This window comes from Atractosteus spatula, chromosome 1 (assembly GCF_055471065.1).
Source record: "Atractosteus spatula isolate fAtrSpa1 chromosome 1, fAtrSpa1.hap1, whole genome shotgun sequence".
NCBI lineage: Eukaryota > Metazoa > Chordata > Actinopteri > Semionotiformes > Lepisosteidae > Atractosteus > Atractosteus spatula.
This window is the reverse complement of record NC_142706.1, coordinates 75,006,014-75,019,186: the sequence shown is the minus strand read 5'-3', so window position 1 is coordinate 75,019,186 and position 13,173 is coordinate 75,006,014. Positions and strand designations below refer to the sequence as shown.

The window sequence follows — 13,173 nt, the reverse complement described above, 5'->3', positions numbered from 1 at the left end:
ATTGATACCACAGACTGATTATCATGGGGGATGAAATACCGCTTTTCATTGAGTTGCCTGTCAGCTCACACAGAGATGAAAATCGAACAGATTCATTATAAGGTGCTTTCTTCTTAATGGCGTACACCCTACTCTAGTGTACACATACAATATGAACATGGTTTCAATTTCAAATTGAATTGATGTTTTTGTAACTATCATGATTGAAATCTGCAATCTAGCAACAGCCAGATAATCCTTACAAAGAAAAATAATTGCTCCTTGAAACAATATTGCACCCAAGTACTGAACAGAGCTAGGGCTTGTAAAGTCATAGTTGGCCTCACCTCTATTTATCTAGATATACAGTACATAGCAAGTCTATCCCTAAAACTATAAAAGCTTCTGGAACTCTTGAATCATAGCAAGATGGTTGTAGGTTCAAGTCCTAAATGTGGACACTGCTGTTGTGTATTTGATCAAGGTGTGTTACTTTAATTGCTCCAGTCAGCTGAATGGTACAAGAGAATGCCTGGTTAGTTCTATTGATGAAGATTCTTGCATTTGTCATTTTAAGTTAAAATGGGTTACGCTCTGACTTTTTACAGTTACAGAGGATACTTCCTTACTGTAAACCCTGCCATAATTTACAAATTGATCCATTATTTTCAACATTTCCTCACTGGCAATACTACCAGAGGTCTAACTGTATGTGTTGGGCCAATACATCTTTTCAATACCATCATTCAAGATTCAAGAGCAGGCAGGAGATTCTACTAGTAGGTTCCACTGCCTGTCACTGTACATTCCCCAGAATGCTGCAGGGAATGAGCTGCTGCCTTTTGTCACCTGATCTTCTAGCAGCAGAGCCACTGGCGCTGCAGAGCTGTACCTGGGTTTCTTTGGCCGATCTCTGAAGCCAGCATCAATGCCAGTGTGTTGTGATATGAAAAGAGGCCACAAACAGGCTGATCCATCCAGTCAGCATTCGTTTTCAGCCTTCAGCACCAGAGGAAGCATAAAAAAGAGGATAGGGCTAGGGGCCCATTTAGCAGAGGATCTACATCTTGTTTTCAAATTCAAATTCAAAGAGCTGTGATGACGATTACAGCTCTGCCAAAACAGATACAATTAACACAAAATTTACAGACATTTACAGTTCTTATTATTTGATATTTACATAAAACACATAAGGCATTGAGAGAAACAGTCACTCCCTGTTCTTCAGACCTACAGGTTTTCAGTGTGACTTGTGTGGGTGAGAACCAAGTATTACTATACTAGTATGAATGGAATAAAATCGAATTTTAAAGTAGGCTCCTACTGTTGCTATGCCTAAGGTCTTCTTGATGTTTCTCTTCAGTAAAACGGGCAGTATATGCAGTTTCCTTAAATCTAGACTTGAAGGTTGCATTTGTTAAAAAAGCACTAGGCGCCATTCAGAGACCTCGCAAAATTGTTGTTTTTGTACAAGTGTTCATATGGACCACTGGAAAGACAAGGTAAACGAGAGGCAGAACGTTATGAGCGGCTCAGAAGATTTTCTGAAAGAATTTCAAAGGGTAAATAGAAATTATGACCTAGTAAAATGTGTACAGGATTCTGTTCCTATAGTGTCTAGATGAGAGTAGGTCACTGTATGAGCACTCTTGGAGCCTTTCATGTTCTGATACAACCAAAACATAACCATGAGATGAGGAGATGCACATTCCTCTCGGACATTACTGCAGACTGGCAGACACATGCAGGTGCCCAAGAAGTCACAGGTGCTGCTATTGTTATGTGATGCCTACTCCCAACTCCTAGTGTCCCATGAGGGGACAATGAGCACAGCTGGTGACGAACACTTGGAAATAACCTAGCTGCAGTGAGCTAGTGAACTAATGGCCTGACTCAGGCTCAAACCCAGCATTGAGATCTGGAAGTCAGTTTCTCTTAGTACAACAAACACGGAAAGCAGAAATGCCTGTCTGGATACAGTGCATTTAAACATGAATTAAACAATACCTGTACACAGACATTGCATGAACTGAGAATACTTTACAGAACCTTTAGGTCAAAGTCTTAATTTTACAGCTCCATTGCAAACTAGAAGCCTTTCTGTTCTCTTAACTCCATGGATCTGAATTGTCAATTCAGTAAGATTTCCATTATATAGTAAGAGGCTTGATATACAGTACCCACAACAAAGGAGGGTGTAGTGTAGAATACCTTAAAGCTTTTAACATGTGACTGTTTACAACAGTTTCCACAAGTGAAATCTTCACTTGTGGAACTGCTAATGTCTATATATTTCAAGAAAAAACACTGCTAGAAACGAATTATTACTCGCAGATCTGGACTGTACTAGAGCTACTGTACATGTGCCAGCAGAGTCTAAAGACATAGAGTTTATTAATGTGTACACTAAGTATTTACATTAACTGATCAAACTACTGTGGAACACCTTTTATCTTTTTTTTTTTTTACAAAAAAGGTATTTGGAGCTCTGTTTTAGAATGTAAAACTATTCACACCATTTTTTACAATCCTGATGCTGTGAGAAGCCCACATTGGGCATGGTCTCCTTATTTTGTATTACTGCCATTTTTTTGCAGAAAAGTAGGGAGAACCAAGCCTTAATTAACATTTCCCCTTCGACATCTGCATTAATTACCAGCCTCTGATGACTGGAGCTCCAGTCTCTTGGGTTTCAGCACGATGTGGTGCAGTGTCTACGGCACTGGTGGTGAAAACAGGCCACAGGCCACTGGTAGACGGACTCAAGCTGATGAAGACAGCAGCAAAATTCAAGAACCAAAATTCCTTCCCATGAGGCCACTCCGGAAAACCCACACTGGGATGTGTTTAATTAGTCTCCGTGGAGTCATTAATGTTTGTACAACACTTGTAAGTTCTTGCATCATATAATGACCTTTTATAAAGTTCTTTAGGACCATCATCTTCAGTACATTCTTGAATAATTTGCTCACATGGTTGTCTGTGATTAACAGGTTCCATGTGTATTTTAATATGAATGTTTCTGCCGTCTCTTGTACTTTTGTTCCCAGGTCATTATCCCAACATGTACTGAATAACTTGCTACACTTACGTGGCCTGGCAGTGGAATGTAGTCCATCTGCCCATTATCACCCCAGATCTGTCTGATGTCAATTTCCATATCTGCCCGCCCTTTGTAGTCTTTGTGTTGAATGACTAAAAAAGCAGTGAATGAGGCTGAGTAAACAGATCTACCAGGATCTCTCTCTCAACTATACAATATTCTGAGTTGTTTCAGATCAAATCAGACAGTATTTACTTTACACATGACATAATACAGATTATTTTGTTATCTTCACACCAAAGATTGCTAGAGCTCAGCACATAATTAAAACAGAAGAGCAACTACATCAAAAACAACCAAGTAATAAAATTATTTCAAAGCAAGGTGGATCATTTGTGATTTAAAATAATTCAGTTTGCCCAATGGGTAGTGAAACAGAAAGCCATCCGTGAGAGGTACAGAGAAACTCCAGCTCCATATGTTTTGAGACAAGATGTAGAGGCTCAGCGTTTACAGATTCCAAAGAACATCTTGAAACATATGGAACCAATAGCTCCTGAAGATAAGAGGGGCTGTTGTGCATGGAAACCTCTGTAATGGTGGCTTTAATGCAGGACTTATGTGATGAGAATGACTCATGTGGGAAAGGGAGCTGCCTTCTGCACAAGATCGACCTTCTGACGTGTGGTATCAGAGAGGGTAACAATGGGAATAGTCATGTTCCAGAAATATGTACTGTACTAACATCTCCATGTCCATCACATCCACCAGAGACTTTTCGTTCAGTGCTAATTCAGATCTTTTTTTAATCTGTTGTAACAGATGATAACAGGATTTAGATAAGACTTAAATGAGAGCCCAGAATCACAAAGTAACACCAGTGTTTTCTACTCTGGCAGACAGTAAAATAATTTCTATGAAAAGTAGTGTTAATTAAGTACATTTTACCAAATCCATTTTGATACCAATAAGCCAGATTGTAGCTACTCACACCTACGGTATGTGATCCAGTATGTATTTATACACACACAGCCTGTTGTGAAAAAGAGACAAACTGTACACTTCAGTATCACTTTTAGCAGCCTCTGTTAGGGCTTATTTTGTATTACCGCCATTTCATTACTTCCTGAGAGGGCTAGCGCTCTACTTGACCTGAGGCACAAGATTGCTCTCAAGACTGGTTTGGTGGTACCCAGCAGCAGAGTTCAAAATTAACCAATATGATCCCAGTGCTCTGTGCTGAAGGTGCCCAGTTTCAATGAGCGTCTCTTTTTCTAGACTGAAGCTACAGAGAAAAGGCCGGAAAAGCCAAATATCGTCCTGTTCTCTACCTTAGCAGGAAATTGTTGTTCTTATAACCAGAGAACACAACAGTTCTGTGGTTATAAAGGAATGTTGGGCAGTTAAGTGGGGCAATCGAAACCCTTAAATACAGCAGGGTCTCAACCTCTGCAAATTTTACATCCGTGATTTTGCTTATATGCGATATTTGGTCTGGCGAACGTTGACTTGGATGGAAACAGAGCAGATTGGGATGAATCCAAGCTGAAGATTGTTACAGTAAGTCCAACTTTCAAATGAATGTAGCAGGATAGTGAGACGAATCCACCTAGTGAGTGAGCCTCTCCCTGCCTCTACCCAGCATCCACTTCTCAGCCTGCTCTTGCGTTTGTGTTGAAACTTTTCTTCTCTTTCAAATAGCGGCAGTTCAAAATAACACCATGAAAATATTTCTTTCACCTAGATATTACACAGATCAGACATGATGTGGTTCCAGGATGGATGGGCTCCTCTCCCTGAGAACTAAGCTTGTAGCTGCCCTCATGAAACAGTTCTTGTCTATAAGCTATGAAGGGAAAGCACAGAAACTTACAGAGAGAACAAAAAAAAAACAGAAAAAAGGCAAGAAAAGTTAACTCGCACAACGACTGTCTTTCCACTCCATTTTCTGATTGCAGAATTGCATCTGTTGGGAGCACTTTTACTGCAGTCAAAATAAAGTTACAAAAACTAATTTCAGAGCTGGAACATCAGAACCCGCATGGTGCCTATGCTGCTGCATTCCTACTGTAGTCCAAGAACTGGCACATGGTATTGGCACTGCTGCCATGCGTGAAACTACCTGAAAGGGTAATTCAGAAGGAGGAGGCTGAAATCTCAAAGCTGGTTTGGACAACCAAAATGGATGAATCAGCCCAGTGAAATTTCTATGGAAATAAACAAGTGCCTTATAACTCGACATCTCAAAACAAGATTGGGAAGGAACTTAAACCACTAGAATAGAACCACTTGTAAGCAATGAACAGGAAAGAAAGGTCAACTCCTGACTAAACATCCGGAACATGGACTTCACATCATCAACACCCATCAACCCAATATTTTGGAAAACATCCAATCTAAGCACTGGTACTTAATCGACTATGTCAATGTTTATTGCCAGGAGCACAGAGATGTCCACATCACTTGAAATTAGGGCTGGGCGATAATTCGATAACGATAATTATCGCGATATAATTTTCCTCGATATAATTTTAACATAAGTTCGATAAATGTTCGATATATATGTTTATGCTTTGTGCATGAAATGTGCATGCGCACAAAATACTGCGCGAGTGCGCGTGCGTGTTGCAGACCGGGCAGCTAACGTGGTGTTGTTTACCCACACGGTAGTGGCTGACAGGATTGTAGTTAGAGTGGAGAAATGAGCGACACTGAAGCAAATGTAGTGCTGCCAATGACCAGCTCGAAGGACGATGACATCGTCGACAGAAAAGGTCATTCAACTTCGGTAATTTGGAGATATTTTGGCTTTTTACAATCAGACATAAAACAGAGCACTTTAAACTTTGCAGTCTGTCTGAGCCATCTTCTATGTGTGTTTTATCACACTGCAGTATTTAATTTTTCTATTAAGATATTTATTTTGTAAATTTTACTCATGCATATTTTGACATAAAAAAGACTTGAATACTCTCTACCTCAGATTTGTTTAATGTTTCTGCTGTTTGGCAAGTGTTTGTTGTGTTCTTAAAATAAAGAGTTGTTTAATTTACCAATTAACTATCTGGTTTCTTCAACTTTCACTCAGGAGAAAAAATCTGCCTTTAAACTTGAAAGAAATAATGATTTGACATTTATCGTGATAATTATCGATATCGACTGATATGAAAATTTTTATCGTGATAATGTTTTTGGCCATATCGCCCAGCCCTACTTGAAATATGTCAGAACTAAGAACTACTGGACCAATGTTCAACTCCAATGCTTGGTCATGGCCTTCAAACCAGCTCCCCTACGATGGTTTCAGGAAAAGACTGTAGGTTGCTGTCAAGTAAGACCTCTTCAACCCAAGCTGTGATAAAGTTCAACCTCAAGCAGCGATAAAGAAGTGTTTGGGTGTCCTCAAGTAAAGCAGCAAAAGTGACAGCAAAATGACAAATGGATTCTCATCCAGGCAATATCAGGATTGGTTTGATTGATAAGATTATAAACCACAACCTCAAGTTTTCATTGAGCTGAAATTCAGATTAATAAAAAAATTGGCTGAACATTCAACCTCGTTTCATTCAAGATGTCATCAGGACATCAACTGAATGACTTCAACTCCAAGCATAAGACACTGAATCATTAACACATCACGTCAGAGAGAAGTAAAGGCAAAGCAAAGGATTTCTAGCCTTTCACTGGCATTAAAAATATGCTTGAGTTTTTCAGTCAAAACCATCAAAACCAAAACTATCTATAGTCTGAGCACTCAGAAAGTCAGAGCACTGAGCCCTTTGAGACCTATGGATGGAGGAGATTTGATTAAAGAGAGAGAGGAAATGATAAGGAAATAACAGCTGAACTCTGGGATGCCAAGCTTGGACAATCTTCAAGAAAGGAGACAAGTTCAACTGTGGAAATTAAATAGTTATCGCCTTGCTGTCCATCACAGGAAAGATTATTGTGAGAACCCTCAAGAACTGTCAACTTCCACTTGTTGAGGAGTTTCTCTGAGGATATACTGTAAATGTTATTGTTTTATATGTGGTATGTCTTCTTAGTTGTCAAGGAATTAAAAAAAAATCTTCCCTACTTATTCCCCACTTCTACCTCCTTAAAATGAAACTGAACAAATTTGACCTATCCGAACACAGTTAATGGAGCAACAGATGCTGCTTCTTAAAACAAAGAGACGGTGATTGACAGTTCATCATTTGATGGAAGAGGATTTAAACTTTTAAACATAAAAGCTGGTTAAGGTGTAAGATCTCTCCAATTACAAGAACATCCTCTTGCGTGCATCTTTCAGAGGGATCTGACCAAAATAATCCAGTCAGACTCTGGAAAATAACATTTTTTATATGGTTTCTAGCTCTGAAATATCTGATCTAGGACGTGGAGTGGGCACCATCTATGACATCTGCTCTTCCAGAGGCTCGGACAAGGACTGCATTTTGATTTTTAAATTGCGCTGCTAAATTGCTTTTTTGGAAGTGAGGAGAAGGGTGGCTAAACTCTTTCTGTTGAACCTCACAGTGCACTCAATCCTCAATGGTGGTGGACAGGGTTTTCTTCAGTACAGGAGACAGAGGAGTTCATTAGAACTGAAGGACTCCATCTTATGGAACACCGCTATTTTTCAAGGACACTAATATTCCCTGTGGCATTCACTAGTTATAGTGAATAAGTTCAGACCTTTCTTTGTTAGTCCATACTTTTAGTTCCATATGGTGGTGTTATCTGAGTTATTTTTCTGAGTATAATTTGAAAACTAATATTTCAGGTAAAAGATTGCAGTTTATGTCCCATCGACATTAAAACTAAACTTAATTTGATCTCCTGATTAAATCCCTGCTGGTAATAACTGAATTTGTTGGGATCCTGGGTGCAGTTCCCAATGAACTCATGAATCATATACAGGTACTTGAGAAATCGAAGCTGTATGTCTGATCTAGGTGGAAGATATCTGGTGTGTGTTTAACCCCTTGACCTTTTTTCCATCCACACATAAATCATATTGCAGAACTGACTATATTTTTGCCTCCCAATCTGTTTTTGTCTGCGGTACACAATACCGAGATCCTGCCCAAGTTGCTATCAAGCTAATTTCTGTAAATCTTTACTGACAGGTCTTCACATGCCCCCTGCTGGTGTTTTAAACACTCCATTATTACTAAATGAAATGTTCTGAACACAATTTGAAGCTAAATTGTAGAAGTTTATTTACTAGAAACCATTAATCTGGTATTCAGTTCACTATCTCTTCTGCCTCGGCACTGCACTGGAAATCAAACTAGTCAGAAAGTAATTACATTTGCTGCTTGGACACTATGCCAAATTTCTTAGACATAAATCTAGGCAGAATTATTACTTTAATTGAAGCAGAGGTTAATCTGACAATGACAAGTTGAAAGAAGGAACAAAAACACGAGGTTTCTGCTGTGAAGCTTCGTCAGGTGTGTGGGAGAATGAGGGAAGGAGCGATGTGAGGTGGGAGAGTCTTTAAGGAAGACAAAAGAAAGTGCAGTGCCCAAAGAAATGGAAATCTGGGAGATGATTTCCAGATTCTAAATGGGAGTTTGTAGACAAATTGATATTATCTGATATCAACATTATTACGTAGAATCGCCTTCACTTACTTAACACTGTTCTATACTTGATAAAGGCTTTGTTGCCAAAATTGATTTTTTTCATCTAACTAAGAAATGCGGCAATGGAAAATAATACACATTTTGAATTGGAGACCTCAAATGTCAGTGTTATTTCTGAGTGGTTTTTCATCGACTCTGTCTTCTGGAGACCGTCAGTGTGAAACGCAGAAGGAGGTCCCACTGAAAGAAAGGTTGGGGCAGGGGGGTGATCGAAGTGTGGCTCGTGATTTATGTTGATACACAAAAACAACAAGAGCTGTTCACAGAAAAACACGAAGCGATGCTGGAGAACAGTTCGAAACCACAGAGCCATTACCTGATCTTGAGGCAAAAACCCTAATTATCCCCCAGAGCAGCTGGAGAAACAGCCACTGAGCTCTGTCTGGAAGCAGAAGCTGAAACTGTCTCCAAGGGATCTTTGATCAATCCGGGCCTAAGGTGGGATTCATGTCCATGACCTGGCAATGAAGTGACATTTGTGGAAAACTGGACTACATGTCAGGGTAGCAAGAAAAAGAGTCCATTATTTAAGCCCAGACACTGTGAAGATTGTCTTGTGTTTGTTAAAGACCATTTAGTCCAATCTGTTACCTTCTGGGAGAGTAAAATAAAGCTTTCTGGTGAAGACATTACTGTTTGCTGCAAGGCAAACACAGTATTCCAAGAAAAGAACACTGTGCCTACTGCAAAACATGAAGGCAGAAACATTGTGATCAGCAGATGACATTAGTAAGATTGTTCAAGCAGAAGGAACGACAAACTCCGACATATATCAGCTCATTCCCAAACCCACAGTTCCAACATCCATTCATCAGCTGAGGCTAGGTTGGCCCTACTGTATGTCTTCCAGCTGGATATTGGCCTACATCCTGCACATTCCACAGCTGGTTGCCTCAAAACAATAACTAGAGAGGGCTTCCACGGCTATCTTGATGTGCAGACTTGAACCCTATTCGACTATGTGCACATTTATCCAAGATGAGCCAGAAAGCCTTCAAATACACAGCACTTAGTGAGAAACCACAGAAAATGCCAAAGGCCTTATCAGCTCTTATAAAAAGTGATTGGTTGAAGTAACTGATGCTAAAAAGAACCAACAATGCATTAAACTGACGTGTTATTTCTGCACAAGTAATTTTCCTGTTCTAGTGCAATTACCATTATAATGGGAAGCAGATCTCTTTGGATATTGTTGCAGTTCAAAAGTACTGTATGTTTTTCTTTCCTCCTTTAAAGTTCACTGACTTTGTTATGACCCTAGCATTACATGAAGATGCTGGAAATGCACGCAGTGAACATTGTGGACTTTAGACAAATGCTCAATAAAATTACAATGTTTTTTACACTTTTAATTTGTAGGGATCCATCAAATGGATTTATAATGCGGCACGTTGCAATGCAAATTCCCACTTCTTTTATAAAATGAGATTTGAAAGCGGTGGTTTAAAAAGTGTTTCAATGAGTTATTTAGCTCTGTGTCCCTAGGAGAATTATCCCACAATTGTACTCGTTTAAGAGAGGTCTTTTTTTAAAACCACAGAGCACTTCATCTGCGATGAGTGGGCATTACTGAATTATCGGCAGATAAGCCAGCACTGTCTGCCTGCAGGATAGCAAGCAATATGAACCATTAGTGCAAATTCACACTGTGCATTAAATTCCAGCACTGTGCACACAAATCGGGGTGTTTGGACCAGAATCATATAAAATAATCATATTTTAAAACCAACCGCATTTAATTAAACAAAATGCAAATCCTGTCTCAGCTGGGACGCCAAACTGTTTTATGTCAGCTGTTCACCCACGGGAAAAGATACACTTTTACGTGTTACAGTGCCTGTACAAGTAGGAAGTCTGGAATTATTCATATTATTTCCAGAATACGCGCATTGCTCCAGTCGAGATGCAAGGATTCAAAATGCCTCACGTTGTTCACGGCTCAGTTCAAGAATGAAGGGGGACCAGCCAGTTCTTACTCTCCGGCAGGGCTCCAGTCAGTTCTTGACAGAACGACCCCATGTTTCAACTTGCAGCTGAAATGAATCTTTAACTGATAACAGATCATTTCGCCCGCCCTTCTTGTTAACACCGCAACTTAAACTTCTGATGAATTCCAAAGTTACAACAGAGAAGAATAACGAGAAGACTTTACATTCTAACACCTAACCCAAAGTACTGTGGAAAGAGCAGCTTCAACTCCCTCAAAACTCATGCTTGGTAGATCTGTCGTGCTAGTTGGCACACGCACGCCCTGTTTTCGCTGAACTGTAACTGACATTTTTTGTATTCTCAGCCTATGAATTTGGCCCACAGCAGAATTTGCTATAGAAAAAATGTATCTGCCTATATCTGTCATAGTTCCTCTTTGAAAGACAAAGCACTCCATTCCCATCCTTTTAAGGAAGTTGCAATCACACAATTTCTAAAGTTCGATCGGCTGCATTTTTAAACCTTTTTTGTCCTCATGGAGACCATTCCGAACATAAACGAGAACACCGTATTTGGTTAAATAAAAAAGCAAAAACTCTCTTCTTCTGAATGCACAATCTGATGTACAAACTTGTGTAAGCTCAGAAGCAACTGGTAGATATAAACGAGGACTTGGAAGCAATTTCAAACTTGCAACTACAGTAGACAGAAACAAGCTGAGCTCTGTACTAACCTTGTCGTTCTCTGGTGTCCCCGTTCACAGTTTCCAGCATGTTGTTCAGTAGTAGAAGCAGTAAAAACATTACACGAGGTCCACATTCTGTTGGAATTGTTTTAATCTTTTTCTGCCTGTGTTTAGTGTACATCCCTGTTCTTCTACAGTAAGTACCGCTATTCCTTTCTGCTGTCGGTCGCTCAGAGCACTGATCACTGCTCAGATGTGCGCTGTCAGAAAGTTGGATGGTAGGAAAACCAGGCCTGGATCTCCAAGGAGCTGGGTCTGTTTTCCTCCCATCCTCCCATCCTCCCACAAAGACACTCACTTTGCGAGTGGGAATCAGAAGACTGGGTTTCTTGTATGAATGCATTATTTCACTCCTATGAATCATCCTTGATACTAAAAACGTTTTTGGGTTGTTGTTATGGTTGTTTTTATAACATTGAATAACCTGCCCCAGCAATCAGAATGATGTATAATGGCGGGATTTCAAAACAGGTTGACAAAACAACAGACAATAATGAAAACCCTTATTGATTATTGATCCATTTATAAGATCATGCATAAGTTTGATCATGCCCTCTTAGGCGTCTTAGGCATTGACAGGAGAAATAAAACCCCACAACGCTAAAAGTAGCACCCTTTTAATATTTTACTTAGTGTTAAAAGTCAGTTTGTGAAAATGGATGATTTCCCCAATTTACTAAACTGTTTATATTGCCAGTTTTTAGGTTAGTCTACTCTTGATTTCCTGCTGATTTTTGAAACTACGATCCCTTTCTGTTTGTAATACTGTATGAGAAATTCTTAACAGGTTGTAGCTGATACTGTATTACAAACAGAAAAAGAGTTTGCTGTTTTAACTTATACATTTGTATACGGTTATTGCGGACATTACATACTGTAAAGTACAGAAGAGATCTATTTTTAACTCCCAGGGGCTGAATTAACACAAGTCGATTTGATCTGTTGCCTGCCCCAGAAGGGCACACATAATTACAGGAAAGGCAACCTGTTTCCTTATTATTGTTATATTATTAATCATACTTAATAAAATCTTGTGTTTTGTTCCAAAGGCCCGGCCAGGGGTCTTTAATCATTATCAAGGATTTAGGAACTGATAGATTTATTCAGCCCTTATGAGGAAGTGCACTTAACTTCTGTACTTTTAATGGCTAAATGTTCTTAAACATTTAACGTACTACAACGTACCTGGGATGTTTGTAAAGATCTGCTTGTTAACATCACGGTTTCAAGTTATTGATCGTCATTGCGCTAAAGTTAATTGAACAGCGCAAGTGTTTACATCAGATCAAAGTTAACTCACATGCAGTATTTCCGATTCCACACACTGTAGTCCCAGCCAGAGTCCTGGCAATAAGCAGATGAAATTAGTTTCTTTTCTTCTATTTATAATCATGGCTAATGAAACCTAATCATTACCTATCATCTTAGCTAATGAAACACATCACAGCTATGGCAAATTCAGGGACAGTGGTGGCTGATTCGCAAGATGGGATGAGCCAACATCTTCTTGTCTCTCCTTGTCAACACTCCTCCACCCACCCTTACTGACCACGAGACACCTACAGTACAGAGACACAGTCAGCAAAGAGCTCGTATGACAACATGGAGGACACTATTGGAGCATCCACAAAATCAATTAACAGCAGGAACTCAAACTCCTGTGCCCCCCTGCTAATCTGTGTTCTGAACTCCGGACACTTACTCCCGTTCGGTTGAGTTTATTTGTCATTTGGACAAGTGCAAACAAAGACATTAAAGGAATCACCAAAAACATAAAAAACAGACAGCAGCAACAACAACAAGTTGAAGTTGTTGAACATACAGCTTAAAAAAAGTCAGAC

General features: G+C 39.5%; 1 protein-coding gene across 1 annotated transcript in view; it reads right to left on the bottom strand.

Moving 5' to 3' along the window:
- The window catches only part of adam19a (ADAM metallopeptidase domain 19a), a 130,529-nt gene extending 119,038 nt beyond the window's left edge, over positions 1-11,491 (bottom strand). Inside the window, exon 1 of the mRNA XM_088919519.1 lies at positions 11,321-11,491. Within this exon, the coding sequence (XP_088775645.1) occupies positions 11,321-11,453 (133 nt within the window). The 5' untranslated portion in view covers positions 11,454-11,491. The remainder of the gene's footprint in view (positions 1-11,320) is intronic.
- Between the last annotated feature and the right edge of the window lie 1,682 nt (positions 11,492-13,173).